A 27,533-nucleotide genomic window follows, 5' to 3' on the forward strand; every position below is an offset into this window, starting at 1 on the left:
CAGGTATTGTTTCTAGGTGTTTGGGCCATTGGTTAGAACTTAACCCTCACTTAGTTCTCCATGCCTTTTGTTTGTTGACCTCAACATTTCTGCTGGCCCACTTCCCCTTACAAAGGATTCCAGGTCATTGGAACCTCTGCCCAGTACACCTTATGCTCACGTAACTGGGTAAAGGGCCCATGTACACACGGAACAGTCCGGCCCCACGCTTCCATGAAGAGCAGGAAAATGGAGGAGAAGCTCCCTGTTCCTGGCACCCCTTTTTCTTGCTGTCCTGTAACTTCCTGGCATGTGAGCTAGAGATTTGGAGAGATTGGTCTCTGGGGAAATTTCCCATACATCTGCAGTCAAATTACTAGACTCGCTTTCAAGCCTCAGCCCCTTCTTCCTTCACAGAGAACTTGCTTTGCACATGAGGTCATTCATTGCCCTGACAACTCCTTCTCTAGTTTTTAATTAATAGCCTGTCTTTGGCAGTCGGTATTTTTAGACAGGGAAAAGGTAAACCATGTAATAAAGTTGATAGGTGAAACTTTAGAATGTCAAATAACTTGATTTCTGTAGATTGCAATTTTTAGTGCTTATTTTGCCAACAAACAGGGTTATTTATTTGGTAATAAAGTTTCCTTTTCTTGTATAAAAAGTGCTCTGTGTGGGTTACACCTCTCCCTTGGTTCTGCAATAAGCATTCCATCTGGATCCATCACACACAGGACCGTTATGGGGAGAACAAGCCTCATGCCTTGCTTTTGCTCTGTGAGAATATGAGGCTCATTGTAAGGCTGTAAATGCCAAATCCTAGCCATAAAACTAAAATGTGAAAAACATACAAAAGGCCCCATTTTGTGGCAGCTTGTGTTCAGACATTGGCCTCTGAAACCATTTTCTTTGCAAACTATGAATGTGTCGTGTAATTTTTTACAGAAGCCTGTGCTGTTCCCATGTTTTCTTTCTTGGAGAATTTTTATAAGTTTATTTTGCAACAAATGCAGCAAAGTCTTAGGAAGACAAAACAACACTAATAAGTCCTGCACACCAGACATGAACATAGAGAATATTCCGGGTGTTTCCAAAGCCAGAGCAGGCCCTCATAGTCTGGAGGGCCCACATTTGCCATGAGAAGCAAGGTCCAATATGATTCAAAGGGGACAGTCCCCTTTGAACCGTTGTGTGTGAGAGACAGGGGCGAGGACACATGGGGACTGTCAGTGGCAGCTGTACAGGCTAGGGAAAATACCTAGTTTCCTCGGGAGACAGAAATGAGAGCCTAAGATGTGCTTTCATAAACACGCCCTTACACATCACATATAAGGGTATTTATTTTCTCTTGTCTGGCTGCTTCCTGGACCGTGGAGTGCGGCACTGCCCAGTGATGTAACCAGCTGGCTCTCAGACCGCATTACGTCTCTTTTTATCAAGTCTCATCAGGAGGCCCTGTTTGTTAGAGGTCTCTGAGAGGACCTCCCTCCAGATGTGCACAAAGCCCCAGTCAGTGAAGCTGTCCAGACAGCCAGGGCTGGGAGGACATCTGTCCCTTTACATCTCACCGAGAAAGGAAATCCAGTGCTGGACAGTGCAGAAGAGAGACATCTGGTTCCCAGGGTGCCTGAAGAATTTCCTTGAGCTCCAATTAGAGTCAGTGTGGTAGAATGCAGTCTGTGCCTGGCTATTCCCACATGTGAGCCCCAACTGCTAGGCAGTGCTCCGAAGCCAGCCGAGAGCAGAGGAGAGCTGCAATCAGCCCAGGCCATGGGCTGCCGCTCTCAGAGCTGCAGAGCCTCCATCTCCGCCGCTGAGTGAGGGCTCTGGCTGTCGTGTGAGGAGAGGCAGGGTCGGGGGCTCTGGACCGTTAGATCCCCACTCACCATGCCTAACGGCATTAAGCCAGCGAACACGTTGGACCCTCTTTCTTCTGTCGGCTCAGCCTACTGCAGCGGCAGACAGCCAGGCACCTGCAAGTACTGGATCCTCGACCTAGGTACGCTGCTTCTCCGGATGCTCATTCTGCACTTCTTTCTCCCCTGCTTCCTTCCCACCAGCTGCTTCAGCTCTTGATGTGTTGTTTGGAAACAGAAATGTTTCATGTACTGATGCTCGCTGCCTTGTAAAGGGCTGGGTGGGAATGGCTTGTGGGGGACCCTGGAAATGTGGCCAGGAACCAAGACCAGGGCTGTGCTCAGGCATTGGTGCCGTGGGGCATCTCTAAAGCCTGGGCACTGCAGGGGATGCTCTCTTTTCTCTGAAATGGCATATGAACAGCCTGTGCTCCAGCGTGCCTTCTCATGACTTAGCTGTCTCTGCTTTAATGTGTTCTGGGAGTTTTCAGAGTAGTTGAAAGAATAACAGTGTTGTAGCACTGGTGTTTAGACTCTGTGTTTCTTTTAAGAACTGTGGCATGTAAGACAAAGTCAGATGGGAGAGATGCACTCTCCAGCCTCTACAGTCTGCATTAAGGGAGTGTGGGTGCTAGGGTCTGGCTTTGTCCATCAGATAAAGAAATAAAGAAAAGGGGACCCTACAAATGTCTCTTGAGAGACACTCCAGTTTGAGGAGGATAAAGGATACAGTAAGCCCAAGTGAGGGAAGACTTAGATCTGCCCAGTGCCTATGGCACTCGCCTTCTCCATCCCAGGGCTGGCCGGCTTTCTGTCCATCACCTCTGGCATCTGGCACCACATGCAACCAGCAAAATGATTTCTCAGGAGCTACCACCTACTTCCTACTTCCCAGGGGTGGATTCTGCCAGAACTCTCATCCTGGCCTGGTTCTCTTTCAGTATCTGCTCTTACATGCTTCTAGCCACTGTCCACATACACACTTCAAAGTGGGCAGCATGATGTAGAGCCAGAGGGAGCTGCTGAGACTCTCCGGGCACTTCTCGTTCACTGTTAACTTGACTGACTAAGGATTAGTTGGGGTGGAGGGTCCCCAGTAAAGGAGGCATATATATCATGGGTAAAGGGGGCACTGAATAGGCATTCAGCACTTGTGACGAAGTGGTACTGCTTACCTCTGGGTGGTGTCCTTGGGAGGTCAGAGGGAAACAACAGATTTGTGTTTGATTTATAGACCCTCAAGGAAGTAAATATCAACCCTGTGAGTGTTCAATTTGCTTCTGGAAACATGGTTTTCTATGGTATTTCTTCATAGGTTTCATTCACAAAGCTATCAGTATTGTCAGTCACTGGCAGGTGGTGACGATGGTTTTTATCATATTTGTGTTGATTACACTGTCCCAGAGTGGTTTTTTTCTTGAGAGGTGATGCCCTCACTATGTGAAGGTTCGTGACCTGGATCTACCCAGTTAGGGATGCTGGCCAGTAGGCATTCCTGCGGTGGGAAGATGAAAGTAGATGAGGCATGAGCTCACTTGATTAAAAATAACTGATGCAGAAAAAACAATTGGTAATGTCAACGTCTGATGCAGAGTCTGGACCACTAGGGAGCTCTGGCATATGTGCAGATTACCTCATCTGCATGAACTTTATCATCTCTCACCGAAAAGCGAGACTCCAGATAGAGCATCCCTCCTGGGGGGTCATTGAGTGCCCAGGCATTTAATGGCTCTTGAGACATAGCATCTTCTTTTCTGTAGAGGGGCCTTTGAGTCCTAGAAGTATTTAATATTTTAGGATTTCTTACTATAGGATATTATTAGACTTTTTCATAATGGAGGATGATTATGCTATGATATTTCCTATACATATTTTTGTTCTGATAATTATTAAATTATTAAGAAAGTCTTAAGAGATATTCTTAAAGTTGGTACCACAGATTTTTTTTTTTATGTTGACCCACATTTAAAAAGAAGAGAAAATGCTGTTTCACACTAAAGGATGGATGGAAGGAAATGAAAGTCCAGCAGTGTATCCCTTCCACTACTCTCGGGAAGATGGCTGGCTATTCATCATTTTCAAAATTTTACAGTAATTTAAGGCACCTTCCCCAACATTGTGTCAGAGTTATATTTTAAATATTCACTGATCCTCCCCCGACAACTTCCCTTCTGGACCAGAGTTCTAGAGATTGGAAATCTACAATCAAGATGCCAGCAGGTTCAGTATGTGATGAATTCACGCTCTGTGCCATATTCTCACATGGTATAAGGTGGAAGGGCAAAAGGGTCTTGTTAGGCCTGGGGGTGGTGGTAGTGGTGCACGCCTTTAATCCCAGCACTTCGAAGGCAGAGGATAGTGGATCTCTGAGCTCAAGGCCAGCCTGGTCTACAGAGAAAGATCCAGGGCAGCCAGAGGTGTTACACAGAGAAACCCTGTCTCAAAAAAACAAAAAAACAGACGGGCCTAGTTAGTTCTCGAAGTTCTTTACATGTTCTGGGTACATGTCTCTTTCTCCCTGTGGGTCACCTTTGCCTTCCTTCCTTCCTTCCTTCCTTCCTTCCTTCCTCCCTCCCTCCCCCCCTCCCTCCCTCCCTCCCTCCCTCCCTCCCTCCCTCCCTCCCTCCCTTCCTTCCTTCCTTCCTTCCTTCCTCCCTCCCCCCCCCTCCCTCCCTCCCTCCCTCCCTCCCTCCCTCCCTCCCTTCCTTCCTTCCTTCCTTCCTCCCTTCCTTCCTTCCTTCCTCTCTTCCTCTCTTCCCTCCCTCCTTAACTCTCTGCCTCCCTCTCCTTTCCTCCCTCTGGTTTCCTCTCTCTCTCTCTCTCCCCCCCCCCCCCCCCCCCCCCCCCCCCCCCCCCCCCCCCGCTAGAACTACCACAATGTTACATCGAGATGGCAAGACCTGACACTCTTGTCCTTTCTCTGGCCTTAGAGGAGATAGGTTTAAGACTTTTACCATTAAGTGTGATACTAATTGTGGGTTGTTCAAAGATGTTCTTTGTCTGGCTGAGGACATTTCTTCAATTCTGAATTTTCTGAGAGTCTTTGGAAAATATCACCAATTAATCTTTATTCTATCAAATGTATTTTCTGCACCTATTGAGATGGCTATATGGTTTTTAATTTCAAAGTTTGTTGACATAATAAATTATACTGAGTGATTTAAAAAAAAAATAAATAAATAAATAAATATTCACTGATCCTATTTCTACATCGATTATGGGAGGTTATATGTCCATCAGACTTGAACAGAAAAGAAGATTTTGACTCATAGCCAGGAAATAAATTCCAAAGCAGATTTCTTTATGCTTGTCAAGATTTCCAAAGTGGTCACAGGCCGTTTTGTGCACTTGTAAATGATGTGGGCATTGACCTCTGGGGAAAGGCCTGCATCTGCTTCCTGTACAGTGAGTGGGGTGGTACCTGCTGCAAGGGAGTCTGTTCTGCTTGGAGTTTCTACCTGGAAGCTCAGTTCACTTGTGATGTTGCAGTGTGGTACCTTAGATAGCCTTAGGCAGAAGATTTAAACAACTGTTAGGAAATAAAAAAAAAAAGAGAAGGTAAAGTTCAGGACTGTCAGTGTGGTGCTGGCACGCACCTGGAATCCCAGCATTAAAAAGGCTAAGACCAGGGAGTCTTGAGTCCCAGGCCAGCCTGGGCTACATAGCTTTTATACTGTCTTTTTTTTTTCTTTGAGAATTTCATACAGTATATTTTGGTCATATTTCTCTCCTCCCCCTGGCTTCTCCCAGACCTCCCTATCCACCCAATTTCATGTTCTTTCTCTCACAAATAAAACAGAATAAAAACCCATATATGTGTGATTGATATGCCCAGTAACACTCCATTGAAGAAAACTGTACCTGTAGCCATCAGTTGTGACGAGCATCTTGGCTAGGAGTGAGACTTAGTTCCCACTTCTCCTCTCTGTGCTGGGACTTTGCTAGGCACTGTCTTAAATAAATAAATAATAAATAAATAAATTTTTTTAAAAAACTGTAAATTGTCTTTTAGGTAACTCCAGTGAGAGCACCCAGTTGTAAAATGAGATGGTGAAGCTGTTGAGTAGTTCATTCTGACGTAGCCACATCCATGCAGGATCCAGTCCAGCACTGTGCATATCTCCTGCGTTAGACTCTGGAAGAATCCTCCATAACAGTGAACAGATAGATTCCCATACAAAGCACTGTGTGGTTTGGAATTCCGATTTCGATTCAAGTCTTTCCTAACCTTTCCTGGAGTATGGGAGCACATAGACTGTTCACCTCAGTGTGAATAAACAAAGATAGTAGCCTCCTCAGAGGATTGTTTTGGCTGTGAAGACTGGCTGTCTCATATAAACCATGGAACAGTCTAAATTCTATCTCCACCGCACCTCCACTTGAACACCGCTAACTCAGTGGCGCGTGGGGGGGGGGGGGACCACACGGGACACGCCTTTCATCCCAGCACTCGGGAAGGTAGATGCAGGTGGATCTCTGTGAGTTCAAGGCCAGCTTGGTCTACAGTGTGAGTTCCAGAACAGCCAGGACTACACAGAGAACTCCTGTCTCGAAAAGCCTAAGTCATTCCAAGTTTACAGTATGCTGTATGGATTGCTCGGGGACCCCAGGGAATAGCACAGTACTGCAGAAACCGGAACCAGTACTTCGTCCCTCACTCCACCCAGGTGACTTCGGATAAGTGTGTTAGTGCACGGGCCTGCAGTGACGTCATCGCACCCCCACCCCTCACACACACACCCCTCACACACACACCCGCACTGTTGGCTATTGTGTGCTTCAGAATCCTCATTCACATTTGTTTATTGTCTTTTTTTTTAAAGCAAAGTTCATTCATAAAATAATTTTGTTCTCACTTTTATAGGAAAGGTTTTACATGCTGCATGGATAATAATCCAGGGGAAAATGTGAAATTTTGGCTCGTGTTCCCGCTGATTTTCTAGTGCATGTGGAATTTTGAGATACACGTAGATACTAGTAAAGCAATGGAGCTCCCTTCCTTGCAAGTAGCCTTAGCCATGCCGAAGTCCGGCTGTTGGGCAAAAATGACTTCTCCTGGTCTGGAATTGACTTTGCTAGATGGGGCCGGCATCTTGCTGGCGAGCTGCAGTCTCTATCTTTGCTGGCCTATCTTTCTAAGTATGCCACAGCAGCTAGGCTTCAGGGAGAACACAGATTTATGGCTTTTCATTCGGAAGAATTTCCTCCAGGTGCTCCGAGTTGGCCTCTAGGGTGAGTGAGCAAGTCCATAAACACAGGGAGGTTGGAATAATGAGCCTTGGAATTTGTCCAGGGAGCCTCGATTTCCTCTTCCCGCCTGCAGGAATGGGGGTGGGGGCTGGGCAGCCACAGACCAGATGCTCCGCTTCATTTTTTTTTTTTTTTGCGGTTCTCTCCTAAGACCGTGAAAATCTGAGGGACCAGATCAGGATCCTTAACTGTAACAATCAGAAAACTCACAAGCGTGGGAGCAGAGTCCCCATGGGTCACCACGGAGAGTGTTTGGACGTGTCTCCCCTCGTCTCTGTGTGCAAACCAATGTCTCTCTTGTTGACACTTTTAATAGTTAGTTGGCCATCCTTTTTCCACAGACGCACAACTGAAAATGCTTTCTGTGTTAGCTCTTACGGTTAATACGCGGTCCTGGGGTGCAAATGAACTCATGACTGTCACCTGGAAGAAGAAGAAGGGCCAGGCGTCAGGCTTGAGATGCAAGAATATGAGTTCTAAGGCAGCCTCCCCTCTCTTTCTCTTTTCTCTCTCTAAGCTGATGGGGCCCAGTGGCACGGAACGTGAATCTCAGGCTCCGTCATGGCAGAGGGAATGTGCTGTGCTCTGGTAACACAGGAACTGAGAACTGAGTGTTTTCCCTTTGTCTCTCTTCGACTAAAAAGAAAAACAGCACACAGCGCCTGCCCCAGCCGCGTTCCGCCCCGGCCCCACGCAGAAGCTGTTTGATTGCTTCCTGTGGTTGCTTGCTCCCTGGAGGTGGCAGCGCCACTTTATCACAGGGACACTGATTAAAGCCAAGGACAGGATCCTGCTTTAATTGGTGTTCCTCGCAGAGGCGGTAGCTCTTTTCATCCCCTTTGTCTCCAAGCCTGCTTTGTTTCTTCCTGGAATAACTCCAGGCCCTCTCCCTCCATCCTCCTCACAGTTACCAGTCAGTGGCTTGAATAACACAGAGGGAAGAGTTCTTGTAGCAGGACTCTGACCCTTAGAAAGCTGCCGGCCTTTTCCTGTGGGGGACGGACAGAACTGTCAGCTCCCTCCAAAGACAGGCACCCCAGCCTTCTTTTCACTCTTTGGTTTGTGTTGTTTTAATGTGTGATCACCCCAAAAAAGAGGGGAACAATACTTTAAAAGCCACTAAATGATGACTAAAGAGAAGCATGTCATTTGGGCCTATGAGGGAGGTGGGAAGCAAGGTGATGGACAGTAAGGGGTGGACGGTGGTATGTGCACGTCCACAGGCGTCTGTGGGCATCAGTTGTATTCGCGTTTGGTCACATGCTCTAAGCTTCAGCTGCAGCACCATTTTGCTTTTGTTAACGTTACTAAAATACAATCTGGAAGGAATTCCTAATGGGTTAGGACTCTTTTGTCTCTTTGTTTTTGAACTAAACCAGGAACTCCAGAATATGTGCTGGATATTTGCTTTGTGGTTTGGGAGAGAATGATCTGCTTCCTCCCTCTACACAGCTATAACTCTTCTAAACTAATAGTCCATCCCTTGAGAGTGCAGCCACAGCTAACCCACCCCGTGGAGGATGTGGAGCGCGATAACACTTGGCAGACTCGCTGCAGAACGTTCCAGGGCCTCCCCGCTGCCTCGTGATGCCGTATAAAAATGAGCATATCGGTGTGGGCTCCGTGACAACTTTTATAAGTTTGCACGGGTCAGAGCTGGCTCAATTATGTGTTTGCTAATGCAATTCAGACATTTTTGAGGCAGTGAAACACTTCCCTGTGTTGACATTCTGGATCTGGTTTTAATTTTAAAAGAATAATAATAAATTTATACATGAACAAAGCATAGTCTTATCACCATTTCAACTAAACCACATAGTTTAACTGTAGAATGCTCTTTTAAACCATGTTGTATTGCAAGGTCTTTATGTGTCCCCTGCTTCATGGGAAGACAGGTTTTAGCTTTTAAAAGCATCTGCCTTCCATCCAAATTGTAGATTTCCCCTTTAACAAGGCAAGCCAAGTGACTTCATTTTTTAACATGTAAAAAGAAGACAGTAACTGAAAGTATAAATGTTCTTTGTGGAAAGTGTTCCAGATGTAGATGTTCTATAGATAAGATTAGATATTTCTGTTCCTATCACTTTGTGTTGAGTTTCAGAGACCATTGTGACCATGAGTTAAGTATCCAGGATTCCTAACAGCATTAGAGGCTGTGAAAGCAGAATGGTGTGTGGGCGTCATGTGACTGCCTGTTATCCCCCAAATTAACTGTGTGTTCCTGTAAATGATGAGCTGTGTGTCTGTTCAGGCAACAGTAAACACTGCAGTGCTCTGGAAATGACTCCACAAACAGAAATGAAGAACTGAGGCATTGTTACTTCACAAAATAGAAAGCCTCCTTATCCCTCTGGCCCCTGGGTTTTTGTTTGTTTTTAGTAACTCTTCTTTAAGGGACACAGTTTGAGTTTGGGGTGCCACAGAGGATCTCGGCCTAACAGAAAAGCTTGATGCACCACCGAGCATTCAGAAGGGCCCCTGCTTTGGAGCTGCGTAGACCAGATAATGTCCTCGTTCTGTAGGGTATCACTCTGCCTCTGGTGCCTGGGTGAAGGTGGGGTCTCCTCCAGCCTGGAGCCTCAGTGAAAGCTCAGTCTCAGACCTCCCAGGGCTACTGTAGGTCCCTCTCCTACTCACGGTTCCCAGGAGCAGTGTCGCACACAGCTCAGTGTGGACATCCCCCGGCTGCGTGCTGACCAGAGAGCATCCGTGAGGGCTCCTGCAGAGACATTGTGCCTCCTTCCAACCCTACTCACATCATGAAGGAAGACTGGGCTGGGTTGGAGGGTGAGAGAAAGCTGATAGTTTGTGGGGTTCATACATGTCTTTCTGGCCTCAGTGTTTGTTTGTTTTTATTTTTAAGAAATTGTGTGTGTGTGTGTGTGTGTGTGTGTGTGTGTGTGTGTGTGTGTGCATGCAGCACTGCTATCTGAAACATTCTGCTTTTGACCTTGAATCTTAAGACCCTACCATTCATCGTTGGCAAAATAGTTCAGCAGGGACCTTTTCTCCTCTCTGGCAGTTCAGATGTTTGTCTGCAGAAAATCCTGCTGCTCATCTCCCACCAAAGTACATGAGCCTGACGCACATAAAAAGCACTGGAAACAGCCTGGTCATTCTAGATGCCAGAAACGAGGACTAGAAAATTCCTCCAAGTCAGTGTTCATCCAGAGCAGAGAAAGATTGCCTTTAGAAGTGAGCTCTAACTTGATGGGGGGGATCAGTAGCGGAAGGGGGTGGGGAAAAGCCATCTTTCACAGCACGGCGCTCTTCTTAACAATGGTGTGAGTGTTGGGCAGCAGCTGTGTGTCCACCAGCTGACCTGTAGGCAGCTACAGGGATGCCTGGCTCTCCCGTGCCACTGCTGGATGGAAACAAGAAAGGTGGGCAGGACCTCTCGAGAGGCCCCTAGGAAGAAGGGGCCACCTCCTCTCTCTGCCTCTCCTAAGCAGGGTGTATACAAGGAGCCCAGAAAGTGCCAGGGAGGAGCTGGTTGTTGCTGTGTTCATCTTGTTCTCTTGTCGCCATGGTTACCCTCCTCAGAGCCCTGATTTATAAGGCTCCCTTTGCCTGGAAGCAGACAGCCTGGCCATCAGCCATTCACCTGCTGCAGATCCTCATACTTGGAGAGTCCGGCTCCACCATCCCTCGATTGGGTAGAGTTCCTGACACCCAGGCCAGCTCAACCTATCCTTCCATGATGCCTCTGCATTGCCTCACCTCTGGTGTATTTTTGAACGTCTGTTTGGGCGACGTTTAAGACATGAATGAGACCCTGTGTGTCTGACTCGCCAACTACACGATTGTGCTGTTTGTTCTTTGTGTCTCTTTATCTGAGACTTTAGTGACGACATTTAAAAGGACCTTTGAAATGAAATGGCCTCCAGACTAGAAATTCTGACATCTAGCCTCCCTCTTCCAGGATAAATCCGAGAGCCATGCTTCCTGACGTTAGTATATTATTCAAGTGTGTCAGGAAGAAAACTTAAGACCAGTCCTATTGAGAGTTTTCTAGAGGTCCACAGACCCCAGCTCACCCTGCTTGGCTTGGGTATTAAGGGGGCAGACACTGCATGACCTGGTAAAACTGAGAGTAGAGCACAAACCAGGTTCATATATATTCGAATGCTTATATGTTCCCGTGCCTGTGTGCAGACATGCTCAAGTCCCCATGCGTGGTTCTGGCTCTCGGCCATCATGAAGAACAGGCCATAGCAGTTCCTCTTGGGTTGGTTTTAATTGATGCCCATGACTGTTTTGTGATTTGGGACTCAGGGGTCGTGAGAGTTGGGGAGGGGGCACTGCCGTACGCTCCCCGGTGAGTGTGTGGGAGGGTGCCGCTGGAGAGGAGCTGCATCTGTTGGTCGTTGGTATGCATTTTCTCAGGCTGCAGAGACATGTGTTCCTCATTACAACATGATCCGTGGCAGTGCTGTGCTGGGGCCTCTAGTGCAATCTGGGCTTTTATTTATTTTTTTTAAAGGCAAGGAAATTTATCTTTTCTCCCTTGTGTCTTCTGTACTCACTTCATATTTGATGCAGACACAAAGTTTGCGTTTTTTGCACCAAGGACCCTCTCGGCACCATACTATAAAGTGTGTAAAATGAACTTGGTGTTCTTTTTCCACATTTTAACTCATCACCCTTCTCTAGACTCAGTGCTTCTCCATGGCTCCTGCCTCTAGAAGGATTACTTCCCCTGCTAGCATGGCATCCGTGTGACAGCCGCAGCCTGGCAGTGTGCAGGAAAGGCATAGAATTCTGGCACCCAGTGACTGACCGGTCATCACTACCACACTGATGGAGCCTCAGTGCCAGGGGACAAATTAGGACTCAGTGGGGTCGCTGGACAGAAGAGACTGAACCTGTGTCAGAGCAAGGAGACTGGAATAGGAAATAGAAGGCAGGCAAGGAAAGATTTCAGATCTCGCTCACAATCAGAAGCTGGATTCTGACTTGGAAAATGACTGTGAATACACATCTGTCCTTAGCCGCCAGTGCTGTACCATGTCACAAAGCAGGCCGGTGTCTCTTCCTGAGTCCCTCAGCTGACTCCCCAGATGAATTACCCACCATCGTCTCCAGTATTAGTGGACTTCAGACCATTGTAATCGTCATGTAAGACAAGACATGGTCCCTGAATGATGCATCCGGAGGAGTAGCTTACAGATTGGCTTACTTTTTATGTCATCTTGAGAATCTCTAGGGCACTATAGCATCTCTCTCTCTTTTCAAATAAGAAAAAAAAATGATACCTTGATTCTAAAAACAGAGACTTTAAATCGCATTTGAAGAATGTAGATGCTGTGGAATGTTCTAGACAGTTCATTCCCTGTTGAGCTAGCAGCCTGTTTGTTCTTTGCTTACTGAATAGTGTGCATCTCTGGTTCAGTGTGTCCAGTGCTGGCTCCCTAGTATGGCTTTCTCAACAAAAGCTCATCTGCATTAAACTCTTGATAAGTTTGGTACAGACCGTTAAAGCCTGCCCAGCTGGTCTCAAGCTTTAGAAGCGCAGTCCCAGGGTTGTTTTTCTTAAATAGTCGTGATGAGATAAACTCGCCTACATGAACTGGAAATGAGTGCTTTGTTTTAGAAATTTCTCTTTGAGTTATGCTTACCCTGACTAAAGATTAAAGACATCGTGGCATAGTTCATCTGACGCATGTTCTTCAACACACCCACAGTGGACACCAAGGTAGAATAATGACCATTAACCAGGATCTGCAGCTTTCATTCAGTGATGCAGTGTCAGTCTAGGAATGGGAGACTTGGGTATCTGCCCCAGCACGCATGCGCGCTCTGTCTCTCTCTCTCTCTCTCTCTCTCTCTCTCTCTCTCTCTCTCTCTCTCTCTCTCTCTCTCTCTCTCTCATTCATTTGGGGATACTGCAAGAGAATTTGAAATGTGAGACAGATGTTTACTGGAAAGTCTCCCAGTGTTGAATACACGTATCTTATGGTGGCCATGCCTTCTCATCCATGTCTTGGCTGTCAGCAATTGTCCCGTGTGTGCTTGGTTGATGTGATATGGGTGAGGGAAGCCTGAACAGCAGAGGCAGAGGATCGAGGGGACAAGGCCCGTGCAGTCCCAGCTGCTCTTCCCACTGCAAGCCTTGAAGTGGATCATCTTGCTCCATTTCCCTGCATCCATGCATCCTTGATGTTTGAAGTTTCTTTTTTTTTTTTCTATGCAAAAATGTGAATATCGCCTACTGTCTGTTAGGTTATATTTAAAATAGCCTTTTTTATAATGTCCCCACCCAGCAGAAGGATAATCATAACCGTTTTACACCTCAAGAGACTAACGCAGAAGGCGGCCATGGGCTTTAAAGATGCTTACACCCTGCAGGTGACAGGCAAGGTTGCAGCTCCACCCTCAGCCTGCCTCCCTTTGTCTGCCAGCAGTCCCCTCAGCAAAGGGTTGCAGGACCCCCGCGTGTGCCAGTCAGGCCCCAGCCCCCAGGTCCACTGCCTGCACTCAGGGGCACATCCCTCCCCTGTGGAGACATTTGAAACCAAAGAAATGTAGGTTTGGGTGAGTCATTTTCAAGCTCAGAGTATGCAGTATTTAATTCTAAAGTTCGCTAAAACTCCTCAGCACTCCAAGCCTTGCTGCAGAACCTAGCGGACTCTCTGGGACTTTCTCCCTTTGGGAAAGTGGGGAGAAAGCTGGAAAAAGCAAACAAACGAAAAACCCTCCAGCTTCCTTAGTCTGCAGCTAGCAGGATATGATCCCTCTTTTTTTTCTTACATTTTTAAGCGCTTTTATTAATCACAGATGTTCAGATTTACAGACTGAGAGTAGAAAGATTCCCCCTCCCCCCTCCCCCCCTCCCCCCCCCCCCCGCTGTGCGCATGTGAAAATCTTTCCTCTTTGGCTTTTTTTTGTCTGTTTCCATTTTAAAAGGAATCCACTATAACCATTGTGTGACCTCAACCTTGGCAAAGACACCCCATACCTGAGAATTCCTCCCCAAATGGGCCCCAGCAGATAATGGTGTCTTTCCTGTGTGCACACCTGCATGGATTTTTAAGCTTGCTAGAATCCCTTTATCCTGAAGTTTATCCTTTTTAATGAAGGACAGATTTCTTTCTAAATAGAAGTAGAATGAAGTCACGATCTAGGTCGTTTCAGCCATGGGTTTTTAGTATTTCCTAGACACTGTGCTAAGCTCATATCGCTATTAACTCATAGTGCCCATGAGTTCTGGGTATTGTCGGGACACTTGCTGTTTGTATAAACACAATGTATTCATTCTGTAGCACCAGGGAGTCCAGGTGCTTACTACGGTTTATAAAGCTGCTTCATTCTACTCCTATTGTTTCTTCAAGTCCCATTGCAACCCTGTAAGGTGTGGCAACCTGGGTACACGAGTCTGCCTGGATCGCCTCTGAGAGGCCCTAGCCCAAACACAGGCATTCTGTGACACCCATCTTAGGTCCTCCTTCTGTGCCCGGAGGAACAGGATTCTTTTCAGTTGAGAGAGGAAAGCCTGCCTCCAAACCACGCAGGAGCTAACGGCTTTCCTACAGTCTAGGAAAGGTGGCGTTGGGGTGAGGAGCAGAGCTGAGTGCATGGGGGAGGACGTGAAACTGCGAAGGAGACCTGTCTGTCAGAGCTGCGGGGCTGTCTCAGTTCTGAGCCGTCTCTCTGCCCTGTGCGGTGTTTGCCTTGGTCAGTGCTGTTCACGGGCACCAAGCCTGGACTCTGCCCTAAGAAAAAGCCGTGTATGGCATCAGAGGGAGAGAGACAGGGGACACGAGAGAGGTGTCTGCTTGATCTGGTGTCCGTATAAGTGGAAATTCACAACTGTGTGTGCTTCACCAAAGGGAGAGAGCACCTGTATTTATCACAGAACTGACCACGATCTGCCACACTCAGGCTATCACTGTCCGCAGTGATAGGCTTACGTTATCCATCAGTGTCCTTGGGGTGGGCAAACAAACACAAGGCTGGCCTGTATCCAGTTCATTTGCTCACCCTTTACTCCATATCTGCTTACTAAGCCCAGGATGTACCGAGCAGCCTGTGGGCAGTTAGGCTCCTGCCCACAGTGTTTGCCTTGATGGACTGGTTGTCCATCAAGGGACTCTCCTCCTGAGGACTGTCTTTCTGAGCCTGGCAGTCCACACAGATCCTGCACAGTCGGGTCAGGGTACCCTGGAAAGGAACACGTGGGCCACACAGGGACTGCTGGGCTGCTCTCGGGCAGCAGGCACTCAGGGTCCGGGTTTGGTTGGCTCCTGGCAGGTCCACCGGCTGCAGTGGCCACCAGAGCCTTCCAAGAAAGACACGTGTGTGCTGACCAGTAAGTGGGTCTTTCCAGAGGGGCTGCCCTGTGAGCTCTGTGCTGGGTGTGGAACTGTTGTCCACTCTGTGCCCAGGGACACTGGAGGCCACACATCCACTAGAGGGATGCAGCAGGCCTGCAATGACATCGGAAATGTACCAGTGTGGCTGGGCTTCTGGACAGAACCAGTTATTCAGGTAACCAGGACAGCAGCAGATACTTTACCACGTTCTGTTACTGATGCTGCTGGGTTTAGATACTTCTGAAGCTTTTTAAACTTCTAGTTTATGTATTGTGTCACAGCCTAGCACAGAGCAGGTATGTGGGCTGTTAGGATCTACAGACTCAGGCAGAGAATTTTGGTACTTTAAAACATATACATATATGTGTGTGTGTATATACATATACATAATATACACACAGTGTGTTGTTGCAAAACATCAAAAGCACAAGGAATTTGACCTTATGCTTATGAACTGGAAGGAAGAATTATTTATCTGTTTATTTTTCCCATTGCTAATAACCCAAATTCTGACTGACTTGCCAGATTTACATTAACATAGGACATCTGCTAACCTCAAAGACAGAATATTTTCCCTCTGCATCTTCAGACTTCTGAAACGAAAACACTTTTCAAAGTAAAATGAAAAGTTCAGCACAGTTTCCTTCTAAATCCGTAATGGCTGCCCGCACTGGTGATGTTGTTTTCCCCAGTGAAGTAAAGTACAGTCACCTAGTGACCTGGTGCAGCAGAGCTCAGGAGAAAGGTGTCCCTTTACAGTCACCGTGTCAAACCCTTGTGTCCACCTGCTGACCACACGCTGTTAGAGACTTTAAAGACGTTTAATTAGGCATAGTGGCGTGTACTTGTAATACCAGTACATATGAGAGACTTAGGCCAGTCTGAACCGTAAGCAAGACCTTGTCAGGGAAAAAAATATGGGTTACCAAACCCTCCACCTCTCTGTCCTTGATATGGTCACTGTACCAAGAGGCCTGAGCTGAGGATGCTGGCGTCTGTGCTCCTGGATGCAGGGAAGGAGGTTGACCTGGAGCTTTCATCTTCTCCTGACTCTTCTGGGTTGTGTCTGACAATGGCCTGGTATGAACACAGCACAACAACTCTCACTAAAAACAAAATAAATGGTCGGGTAGTGGTGACGCAAGCCTTTCATCCCAGCAAATTGGGAGGCAGAGACAGGCAGATCTCTGTGAGTTCGAGGTCAGCCTGGTTTACTGAGTGAGTCCCAGGACAGCCAGGACTGTTAACACAGAGAAACCCTGTCTTTAAAAAAATAATAATAAAATAAATAAATAAATAAACAAACAAAAATAAATAAAATAGTGAATACATGCACAGGTATGCATATACATACTGTATGTTACATGCACGGACAAAAGAGTTATTTCTTAGCAGTCATTGATTAGTTTTGAACCAGTTTGCCTCTGGAAGAAAAGTGCAGATTTTTAAACATGAATGATGCATGGTCATATCCTCCTCCAGCCTGTGTCTTGGGCAGAGAAACACTGAGTTAGCAATTAGATGAGCATCAGCTGTCTCATGTCGTGTCTCAAGCCCTCATGGGAGTTGCTGGTGGGTGCTACATGTAGCCCCAGGCTTCTGGGCTTAACACTCCAGCTGTGTATCTCCTGCACACAGTGGTCTCTGGTGCCGTAAGGCAAAGAGCCTGTACAGACAGGTATGTGTGGGAAAGAGTGCTTTCAAAGATTAATTGTCATACATTTTTAAGATTTCAAAGGGTCTAAGAAAATAAACGCATGGCCAGTGGTCATCTTTATGATTACATCTCCTAAAAGAAATCATTCAATTCTGTGTCATTTTGACGGAACCCTCATATCAGGTGCTTGGAAAGTGGCCACTCAGTTTCTGGTTGCTGGCTTTCAGGTTTACAGAGACATTCCACCTAACTCTGGATTCTTTAGTCATTGTCCTCTTGAAAGTCTGTCAGCCCTGACTTAACTGTTTCGTCTTGAAACCCAGTGAGAAGCTTGCCATAGACACCCTTTCTGTAGAGCATTTTGGTTAACTGAAAAGGCTTTCTGTTGCCCTTAGATTTAAAAACTGTATTGTCTTTGGTGTGATTGCTAGTATGTACTCAAGCGTATGAGATAACATTGTTAAGTTGCCACCACAGAAATTTGTCTTTCTTTGTCTGCATTCTCTATGAGCAAGTGGCTGTGGCCTTCCAGGCTGCCCACCAGCCTTGCTCTTTTCTGCGTCCAGTTGGTCCTGGATGACAGCCTTGACAGATGGGTACTAGTGTCAGAGAGTCTCACCTCTGGGTGGGACAAATGGATGGAAGGAAAATAGACAGATAGGTCAGTATTTTCTGGTAATATCTGTCAAACTAAATATGTGTCTGCCAAATATATTACTGTCAAACTAAATATTTCTTTGACCAGTTCGTGATAATTTATATAACTAATGCTTTAAAATTTTTTCTCTAAATTATTTCCTGATTTTATTAATCTAGCAAATGCTTAGAAATAATTTTAAATTATATCTTCCAGTGTCTTATAATTTAAGTAGTTAATGACTTTATTTTAATGGATGTGTGTGGGTGTTTTGCCTGCTTGTATATCTGTGCCCCATGGTTATTCCTGGTACTTGTGGAGGCCAGAGGAGGGTGTCAAATCCCTTGGGAATGGAGTTGGTTGTGAGCTGCCATGTGAGTGCTGGGAACCAAACTCCAGTCCTTAGAAGAGCATCTGGTGCTCTCAACTGCTGAGCCATCTCTCCAGCCTCCATTATGACATTTTAAGTCTAAGCATTTGAGTTGTGGTAGCACATAGTTTTGTGATCCTGGCACTTGGGAGGTAGAGGGGGAGAGTCAGGAATGCAAGGTCATCCTCAGCTTATCTAGCAGGCTCGAGGCCAGCCTGATCTACGTGAGACTCCATCTCAGAGACAAAAACAGATTAACATGATTGGGTCTGTAGAGTGGCCACACTGGGCTTGGTGACATGAGTTACTTTTGGAAAAGGGCAGTGCATCTTGGGAAAGATCGAAATCTGTAACATGATACAGAAATCCAGCTTGATAACCATCCTAGAAGAGAGCGGTGTCAGCCCTCTCCTGTTTCTACATGGAGGTGAAGACGCGTCTACGTCCCCAGCAGCTCACCTGAGATTCTGTCGAGCTGGGGAATAAGCATGGTGACTTACGTGGCACAGACTTGACCCCAGTGCTGGGGAACTTTGTCATGTTCAGTGAACGCCTTCTTTTTTCTTCTCCTCCCGTCAGACTCACTCTCTGTCTCCAGTAATGACGCCAGCCCACCGGCCTCCGTGGCTTCCCTTCAGCCCCACATGATCGGAGCACAGAGCTCACCAGGTCCCAAGCGGCCGGGCAACACCCTGCGGAAGTGGCTCACGAGCCCTGTGCGCCGGCTCAGCAGCGGCAAGGCCGACGGGCACGCGAAGAAGCTGGCCCACAAGCACAAGAAGAGTAGGGAGGTCCGGAAGAGTGCGGATGCTGGCTCACAGAAGGATTCTGACGACAGCGCGGCCACCCCGCAGGATGAGACCATCGAGGAGGTGGGTGACAGGCTTGTGACTATTGTCATTTATGTCGTGGGGGTCCAAAGGCTCCTTCCAATGGTTCCTTTCTTTCGAGTTAAGAGTAGTTGCTGTCTTGGGAAGAATAGATTTGGTTTGTTGGAAGCACCAGTGTGGGATTGCCCCATTTAGGTTTCTGATTTTCGGACTGTTAGTGCATGGACGGGCTGAAAGACATTGTTAGAAATGCCAGTGAACTGCTTTTACCCACCATATGGGACTCTCCACACTATTCCTGTGCCACCAAAGTGGACAGGGGACATCGAGGATATTTTTTTACTTCCCCTTTTGTCCAAGGACACTCTTGAGTTATCCTTTGAGAAATCATCCTTCATGTCCCCAAGATGACCTCGGCCCTAACAAGGCCAGTGGGGATTTTAACTTGGGCTCAAGTTCTGCACCAGCTCGAAAAGGGGGGAGGGAGGCAGTGACAGACAGTGTCACTTTGTTTCATTTCATTGCTTCATGTTTCTATAAATCTGTGTTCTGTCATTAAAGCTAAAACTCAAATTTTTATGTAAGTAGGGACAGAGGAAATGAATGTGTGCTTAATTCTGGCCTCGCTGTGCTCTTCTGATTAACTCTTGAGAGCCCAGAGTCTAACCTGTATACCGGGCTTGGTTGTCATGGCCCAACGTGAAGGAGCAATCGTTGGTTTGATTTCAGAGGGGACGGAACGAGGGCCTCAGCAGCGGCACGCTGTCCAAATCCTCCTCCTCGGGCATGCAGAGCTGCGGAGAAGAAGAAGGAGAGGAGGGTGCTGATGCTGTGCCGCTGCCCCCACCCATGGCCATCCAACAGCACAGCCTCCTGCAGCCGGACTCGCAGGACGACAAGGTAAAGGAGGGCCACACTCAGACGGGCCAGAGGCGGAGCCTGGCTTTCATGCCAGCGCATTGCAGAGGCCAGGAGGGGCAGGGATGTGGGAGCAGGCGCTGGAAGCCTGCTGTGTTCCCAGCAGTCAGCCTGTTTATATCTCACAAGTATGAATAACAAGCCCATTGAGAACAAGCACTAGGCCAGCATATGCTGCTCCCATGTCACGTGGTCATGTAAATATGTGCAGTGTATTTAATGATGCTTCAGTAATTGCTGCCGTTAAAGTAATTTTTAACATACTACTTAGAGTCCTCAAGAGAGCAAAGTCTCCTGCCTCTCAGCACACAGAGTAGGAATCATGTTTCCTCCATAACGTGTTTTTGCACATGGCTTTCTAGTTAAAATAAGGCTGTGTTGCTCTCCGGTTACTTTTCCCAGCATTCCACGTGTGCTGGTAGGGTCAGAACCCCAGCAACTGCGTTGTTGCAAATGTAGGAGTCACCTGAGGCTCCTCCTTGGCTGTTTGAGGACCTCAAGCCATGCCAGTCCAGGTTTCCCTTCAGTTCTTACATCACTTTAGATTACATTTTATCCACTCCGATTGTAAAATCTCAAAAATACAGTATCAAAAGGGGAAACCTAATAAATGAAACTTACACACCCTTTCTGCACCCTGGCTCCATCGTGGCCCTCACCATGTCTTAGGTGCTAACAATTGAGCTAGGAAGTCATTGCTGGTTTTTTTATTGTTAATCTTTTGTTTTGCTTTGTTTGGCAATAACTAAGTTTTCCAAATAAAATAGATGTGCGTTCAGCATTTTTTTTCTTCCTCTTCTCCCCTTTTCCTTTCCTGACTCCCTTACCGATTTGTCAGTCAGCCTTTGTTTGACAACCAGGGAGGTAGGACAGTCAGTGATGGGCAGCAGTGAGGCCACCACACTCGGTGCTTAGTCACGGCACACGTCTCCACAGCCCATCCACCCCGTGCTCCACACAGTGGAGCGCTGCCCGGGTGCGCTGGTCCTGAGGACACAGGCTGTGAGCTGCAGAGCCAAGCTTCTAGCTGTCTCCTTAGAGTTTAGTATCATCGCATGTGCAGGCCGGTCGGCCGGTCTGAGAGAGGAAGGGGAGGCTCTCAAGCCCCTGGGGTAGTGACTGGCCAGGGAACCAGCTATGTGGTTGTCATGACAACTCGTAAGCGGCTTTGTAACAGTCTAAACTAATAGTTCTTTCAAAGCAGAAAAATAAAACTCCTTAAATCCAAGCACTGGGAAGCAGGCTTCATTGGCATATTTTCCTCCCTTAAAAGACGGAGTTGATGGAAGCTTGTTTACTGGAATCATTTATTGCTTACCATGCAACCTGGTTGGGTATTATCAGTAGCAAGTCTTCTTTTACAAAAGTCTAGTGATGCTCCCAGACAGTGTACTATCTTGGCACTAATTTTTTGTTTTGTTCTGTTTTCTCTTTCTGTAAACTTTCACTGCAGCATTATGTTGATTTGTGTTCTGTGTCTGTTTTGGCTCAGTTTCCTTACCTTTCCATTTGAGTTTATTTTTCCTTTGTTTTGTTCATCTCATAGTCCAGATTTCATGAGAGCAAACCAGTGTTTGTTTTGTAAAGTGCATATTTTGGTCCACACATGTAAAAGCCTGTTGTAAAAATCTGTATCTGTCCGCTGTGAGAAATGCATCTCTGGACAGCCAGCCACGTGTCGCATGCATCTCTGCTGTCCTTAATATGAAGCAAGGTTCATATTACCTATGCCCCACAGACCTCAGCTACTCCACAGCAGAAGTAATCTGCAAACAGTGTTTGCTAATTACTGAATCGCAGCTCAGTAGCCCCTCCCTCAGATTCCCTCACTGTCACCCCGTGACGCCCTCGATCTAGCCATAAGTGGCATCTGGTAGCTTGTGAGGCTTCAGCTCTTCTGTCCTCTGCAGTAATCATTGGGGAAATGGATGGCACAGGAAATGGTGAGCTTGTCCCCCTCCCCCATCTGGTCACTGCACCCTGGCTCCCTTCCCTTTCATAATCCTGTAACACAGTCAAGCCTTTGTTAGCAGCCCCATCCCATTTCTTGATTATTTGGGGATTCACCCATTAAACCTTAAGCCTCTTTCTCTTCCGTTGACCGGGTTCTGTTTCTCTCTTCGTAGCCTAGAGCCTAAGCCAGCACTTGCCGAGTTACAGTTAGGATGCCCCTGTGCCCAGTCACCATTCTGAAAAACATTACAATGTTCCATGACTGTGGATTAAAAACAGACATTGTCTGCTTCCCACATGTATCCTAGACAGGTTTTATTTAATGTTTCATGTCAGAATATTGTAAATATAAGAGGATGACTCTAAATAAATGCAAACAAAGACAAACTTGTGGTCTTTTTGTCTGGACTTACTTTAAAAAAAAAAAAAAAGCTGGAGTTTGGAGGGAATTTCCTCTCTGTCCTGTCACTAACGGGAGACCTCTCCTCCCCGTTCTTTGTCTTAACTCCTCCCATAGGCCTCTTCGAGGTTACTCGTCCGCCCCAGCAGCTCCGAGACTCCCAGTGCGGCTGAGCTTGTTAGTGCAATCGAGGAACTTGTGAAGAGCAAAATGGTAAGTAAGGCTGCCATCAGGCATCAGGTCTGAAGTCACCGCTGCCTGTGCAGAGGTTTGCCTTTGCCGTGGATCGCTCTTTGGTGTAACTGAGGCTACAGACTCCTCTCACGTGACCGGGATGGAATCTAGGGGTCTGCTCTGTCGTCCTAAGGTTCATCAGTGGCTGTGAAGGACTCCCAGACCTCACAACAGCTGTGACTCTAACAGTTGCAATCTATTGCATAAGAGGACCAGGTTAAAATCGGCCAAGAAAAAGAATGCACAGGGAAGGGTCCAGAAAATTCCAGGACCCGGCACTTGAGCATCTTCATATGAACAAATCACACTTGGCACTTATGTAGGACAGCACAGAGAGCATTGATTGACAGCTGCAGTGTTTATTTGAGCCTCTGTATCCAGACTCTGGGGGATGCTCAGTTATGTATGCTGGCCAGCTACGTGCATGGCTGACCGTGCATCTACTCTGAGATGCCCTGTGAAGCACACACACACACACACACCCCCCATACAATTGTATTTAAAATAAGGGCTTGCCAAAGACCTTCCATAAAACATGAGCAGTAAGAGAGGATTTCACAAGTGATGCATCCAGCATCCCTGAGGTCTCAGCACTGCGGCTTTGTGCCGGGGGCTTCCTTGTTACACACACATTTGTGTAAGGGACCAGTGGGTACCACAGCCAGGGTGACCATCCAAACAGTCACAGAAGCACATGATCCTGTGTCTCCGTCAGAATGTCAGCAGCCTCCCTGGTGCCATCTCAGGCAGATCACACCTGAGGACAGGCTGCCAGAAGTAGCCTGAGACTCAGTTGTTTCAGGCCCGGGCAGCTGGTACAGTTATAAGGGCGTGTCCCTGTGGACACACACGAACCCAGTGACTGCTCCTTTTTGCTCTCGCCTATATTTATCTTTTCTTTTTCCTCATTGTTCAAATGAACAGAGTTCGGTCTAATGAGCCCCAGCTGTCCAGCCAGCATAGGGCAGAATGTCCTCCCTCACCCCCAGTCTTGGCTTCCTGTCCTCACCCACCTGATCCACGAGTATGACGCCAGCCCTGACACTTACGGAAGAGTGTGTTCTTCCAATAAAGGTCAACTGCTATTTATTTATCAGAGTGCAATTTTTGAATCAGGTTCCATTTGTTAACTAACTTGGTGTCCTGATTTTCATAAGTAAGAGCCACAGCTAATGTGATTTTCCAGCTCTGTGGGCTTCCTTTAACAAGGTTGCACGTACAGACCCGTGTCCTCACAGCTCTGTGACGATGAAGAGTCTGTTCCCATTAAGGGAGAAAGCAGGACACAGACTAGCAATATCACTTTACTAATAGCAAGCTAAGGCAGTGATACCGCGTGCTCCTGCACTTTGGTCCTGTTTCTCCAAATCCATCCATTTTCCAGCTAAACCGTTCTGCAGATCTAGCTGGGAGCTTGGGAGGCTTTAAAATGGCTGGAATCCCTAGGTACATTCAGTGCATCAGGTGGAGAAAGAGAGTTGGTAAACACCAGTTAGAAGGTCACCAGTAGGTAACCAATGTCACGTTAATCATCAGTGTTCAACTCAAAGATCCTTTAAATACCTCAGACCCTGCCTGAGATTGTACAGTGGTAACAGCACATGACCAGTCTCCTGCAGCCACTGAGAGGAGTGTTACACACACACACACACACACACACACACACACACACACACACACAGATTAATATTTTTATTCTGATTTTCCTCTTTACCCACCTCCTCTGACTCAATAGAGGTATTGTTGGTTTTGCTGTTTTGAAGATTTATGTTTTTATTTTATGTGTATGAGCATTTTCTTACCTGCATGTATGTGTGTGCACCTCATGCATGCAGTACCTGCAGAGGCCAGAAGAGGTTGTCTAGAGCTGCCATGGGAATTCTGGGCCTAGAAACAGTCTTCTGCAAGAGCAGCGAATGCTGTCAACTGTTGAGTGTCTCTCCAGCCCCTCCATTTTCTTTAGTAGCGCAGTTTGATCTGTTGCTAGAAATTCTGTCATTTTCCAGTCACATCCTTTATATCTTATGACGTAGACTGTCTTACCCTAACACCAGCCCTGAATTTCTTCCAGGCGCTGGAGGATCGTCCCAGCTCACTGCTTGTCGACCAGGGAGACAGTAGCAGCCCCTCCTTCAATCCCTCAGACAATTCCCTCCTCTCGTCCTCCTCGCCCATCGACGAAATGGAAGAAAGAAAATCCAGCTCTCTAAAGAGAAGGCAGTAAGCAGCGTCGGCATCCTCACCATCTCCACCTCCCTCCCAGCCAGGAGTGGGAGTCACCTCTGAGTTAGCCAGAGGAGATCAGAGCCTGCTGAGAGAGTGTGCATGTGGAAGTGTGTGTGTACATACATGTGGGGGGGGGGGGTTGCACATGTGTGTATGTATGTATATATGTATATATATATACACACGTGTGTTTGCATTTGTGTGTGTGTATGTTTATGTGTGTGCATGTGTATGTGTGTGTGTATGTTTATGTGTGTGCATGTGTATGTGTTAATATATACATGTGTATTTGTGTGTGTGTGTGTGTGTGTGTGTGTGTGTGTGTGTAAGGATTTGGTAATCCATAGCTACAGTTTCTATTGTTCTCCATATCTGGTATGTTTATAAATAAGAACACTTCATGAAAAGAATATTGTCTGTAGTTTTTGGTGAGAAACTCTTATACTTGCTATTGTTTATGTAGCTGTGAAGAAAAAAGGAAGTGACATAAAATTAAACTCACATGAAATTAATCAAAATGTGAATATTTCAAAATGTAATATGGTAGCAGTGTTTCTCAAGTCTCGTAAAACCAGTTATGGTGACGAACGTCCCGAGAGTTCACACCAAAGGCTTAAACTTAGTATGGATGAGCGGAGACTGGATGCTTGGGGGGGGGGGGGGGGGGGCGACCAACCTGGTGTGAGTCAGGCAGTCCCAGTGACTTGAATGGTACTGGCACATGGGAAGTGCCGGGGTGATGTTGGCTGAGAAAATGAATGAGAAATTTGGGATTTGTATGGTTTTTCCTCCTGTAGTGTTGCTTCTTTCCCGCATCCAAATAATTGTTTTATAATTCTTAAAGTATAATTACATCAACCTTCCCATACTCTCCCCAAATTTCATGGCCTCTTGTCCTTAATTATTATTGTTACATGCATATGCACATAAGTATATAAACACAACCTGCTGAGTCCAGCTGGTGTTGCTTCTGTGTATATGATGTCAGAGTTGACCACTTGATATTGGTTAACCAGCTGAAGGGACCGCGTTCCTTGGGATGGCTACGTTTCCCTTTCTCAGCTCTCCTTAGTTTCCTGTAATCCTTTGACTAGGATTGGGCCCCGTGAGTCTTCCCGTCCCTACTAACATGTTCATTGGTGTTATCATTGTTGAGGTCTTATTGCTGAAGTATCAGGAGCTTCCCTCACATTTCTAGGAAAACATACTGGGTAGGAGACTTCCTTGTCCTCTGGCTCTTATCACCTCCCTGTCCCTCTTCTGGAGTGTTCCCCGAGCATTGGAAATGGGGGCTGTATCGTAGATGTATCTGTTGTGGCTGGGCACTGTCAACAGCTGTCATGGTCTCTGCGTTTTGACCAGCTGTGGCTTTCTATAAGGGTCTCCATCTGCTGCAACAAGGAGCTTCTTTGATGAGGAGTGAGTTAGATTTGTCTGTGGGCCTAAGACTAAGTGTTTAGAATGCAGTTAGGGCTTATACTGGTTTAGTGAAGGGGCAGTAAGACCCTGAGACCATACCCTCCCAAGCCCCAGACCATTGGCTAGTTTTCCAGTGCCAGGCATGGCTTCCTTCTGCTGTGTGGTCCTTAAGTCCAAGTATACAGCTGTTGGTTACGATGTGTCATTCTTGCACCTCTAGAGATACCTTGCCATGTTGAACATCATTGTTATTGTCAGTAAGCATCGGGAAGGTTATTGCTTGTGTCTCTCCCTTGACAGCTTCCATAGCGCCATTTGGTACTGTGAAATCTAGTCCTCAGGCAGAGGCTTTCAGGTCAGATCCAGCTCAAATCCTCCAAGTCCTGTGTCCCAAGTGAATGGTGGCTTCAGTAATAGAGACTTGTCTTTAACATCTGGAGACAGCCAGCTGGCCTGGGGACTGTTCTCTTTTATCTAAGCACCTTTGGTCATTTCAGACAGATACACTTCAGTGTGATGTACATACTTGAAATATCTGAAATAGAACATTTTTTCTGTATGTCCACTGAAGCCTAAAATGACTTAATTTTAAAAAAAAAGAAACTGCACCCCCTAACGTCATACCTTCATAACAAAGTTGTGCCCGTGCTTCTTGTTATTTTCATTCTATGCCATCTTTCTACCTGCGTGTACATCAGAGTGCATGACCGATAGAGTGCTCATGGTTTTATGCCATCTTTCTACCTGTGTGTGCATCAGAGTGCATGACCAATAGAGTGCTCATGGTCATCCTCTTACCCTGTCGGACTCACTTGTATAAATTTAATATATTATTGCACAGTCCTAAAAGAATCCATTCTCACAAAAGCAAATTTGTATATGATAATTCATTCAGGAAGACAGATTCCGTATTTCTCTTTTTCTAGCTATGTTTTGCAAGAATTAGTGGAGACGGAGCGTGACTATGTGCGGGACCTTGGCTGTGTGGTTGAGGTATGTATCTTCAGAAGCTTCATAACCTGAATCATCAGAGAGGTGCCGTTTTAGATGGCAGAATGGTGATACTGTCTCAAAAGCCTTTAGAAATATAGCTAGCTATCTTAGTAATCTGTATCCAATTGTAAAGAATTTTTTTACATAGTATATCCTGATATATATAGTATGTCATTAGGTTTTTTAGATTATTATGGCCAGCAGTTTTGTGATTATCATATTGAAAGTTCACCTTTCATTATTTTGTAAGATTAGATGTCCCCACAGAAACAATAGTAATATTAGTTGAAAAGTCAGCATGGCTGAGCTACAGATTCAGTCCAGTCTGAATCCACATACTCCTGCCGCTGCCTGTGCCTCTACTAGGGCATTGATTTATAGCTATGCGTAGAATAGCTGGCCCACCATTTCCAGTCACTGGCATTTGCTGGGCTCTTTGTAGCTACAGCAAAGCCACTGCCATCTGTACTGGTCAGTTACAGACAGGAACATCAGCATC

General features: G+C 46.6%; 1 protein-coding gene across 5 annotated transcripts in view; it reads left to right on the plus strand.

Moving 5' to 3' along the window:
• The window catches only part of Trio (trio Rho guanine nucleotide exchange factor), a 317,034-nt gene that overhangs the window by 252,919 nt on the left and 36,582 nt on the right, over positions 1 to 27,533 (plus strand). For all 5 annotated transcript variants that reach the window (XM_076551700.1, XM_076551702.1, XM_076551703.1 and 2 more), the window contains exons 35-39: positions 18,641 to 18,933; positions 19,621 to 19,791; positions 22,280 to 22,375; positions 24,468 to 24,616; positions 26,968 to 27,034. In XM_076551700.1, the coding sequence (XP_076407815.1) occupies positions 18,641 to 18,933; positions 19,621 to 19,791; positions 22,280 to 22,375; positions 24,468 to 24,616; positions 26,968 to 27,034 (776 nt within the window). The remainder of the gene's footprint in view (positions 1 to 18,640; positions 18,934 to 19,620; positions 19,792 to 22,279; positions 22,376 to 24,467; positions 24,617 to 26,967; positions 27,035 to 27,533) is intronic.

Source organism: Peromyscus maniculatus, chromosome 15 (assembly GCF_049852395.1).
Source record: "Peromyscus maniculatus bairdii isolate BWxNUB_F1_BW_parent chromosome 15, HU_Pman_BW_mat_3.1, whole genome shotgun sequence".
NCBI lineage: Eukaryota > Metazoa > Chordata > Mammalia > Rodentia > Cricetidae > Peromyscus > Peromyscus maniculatus.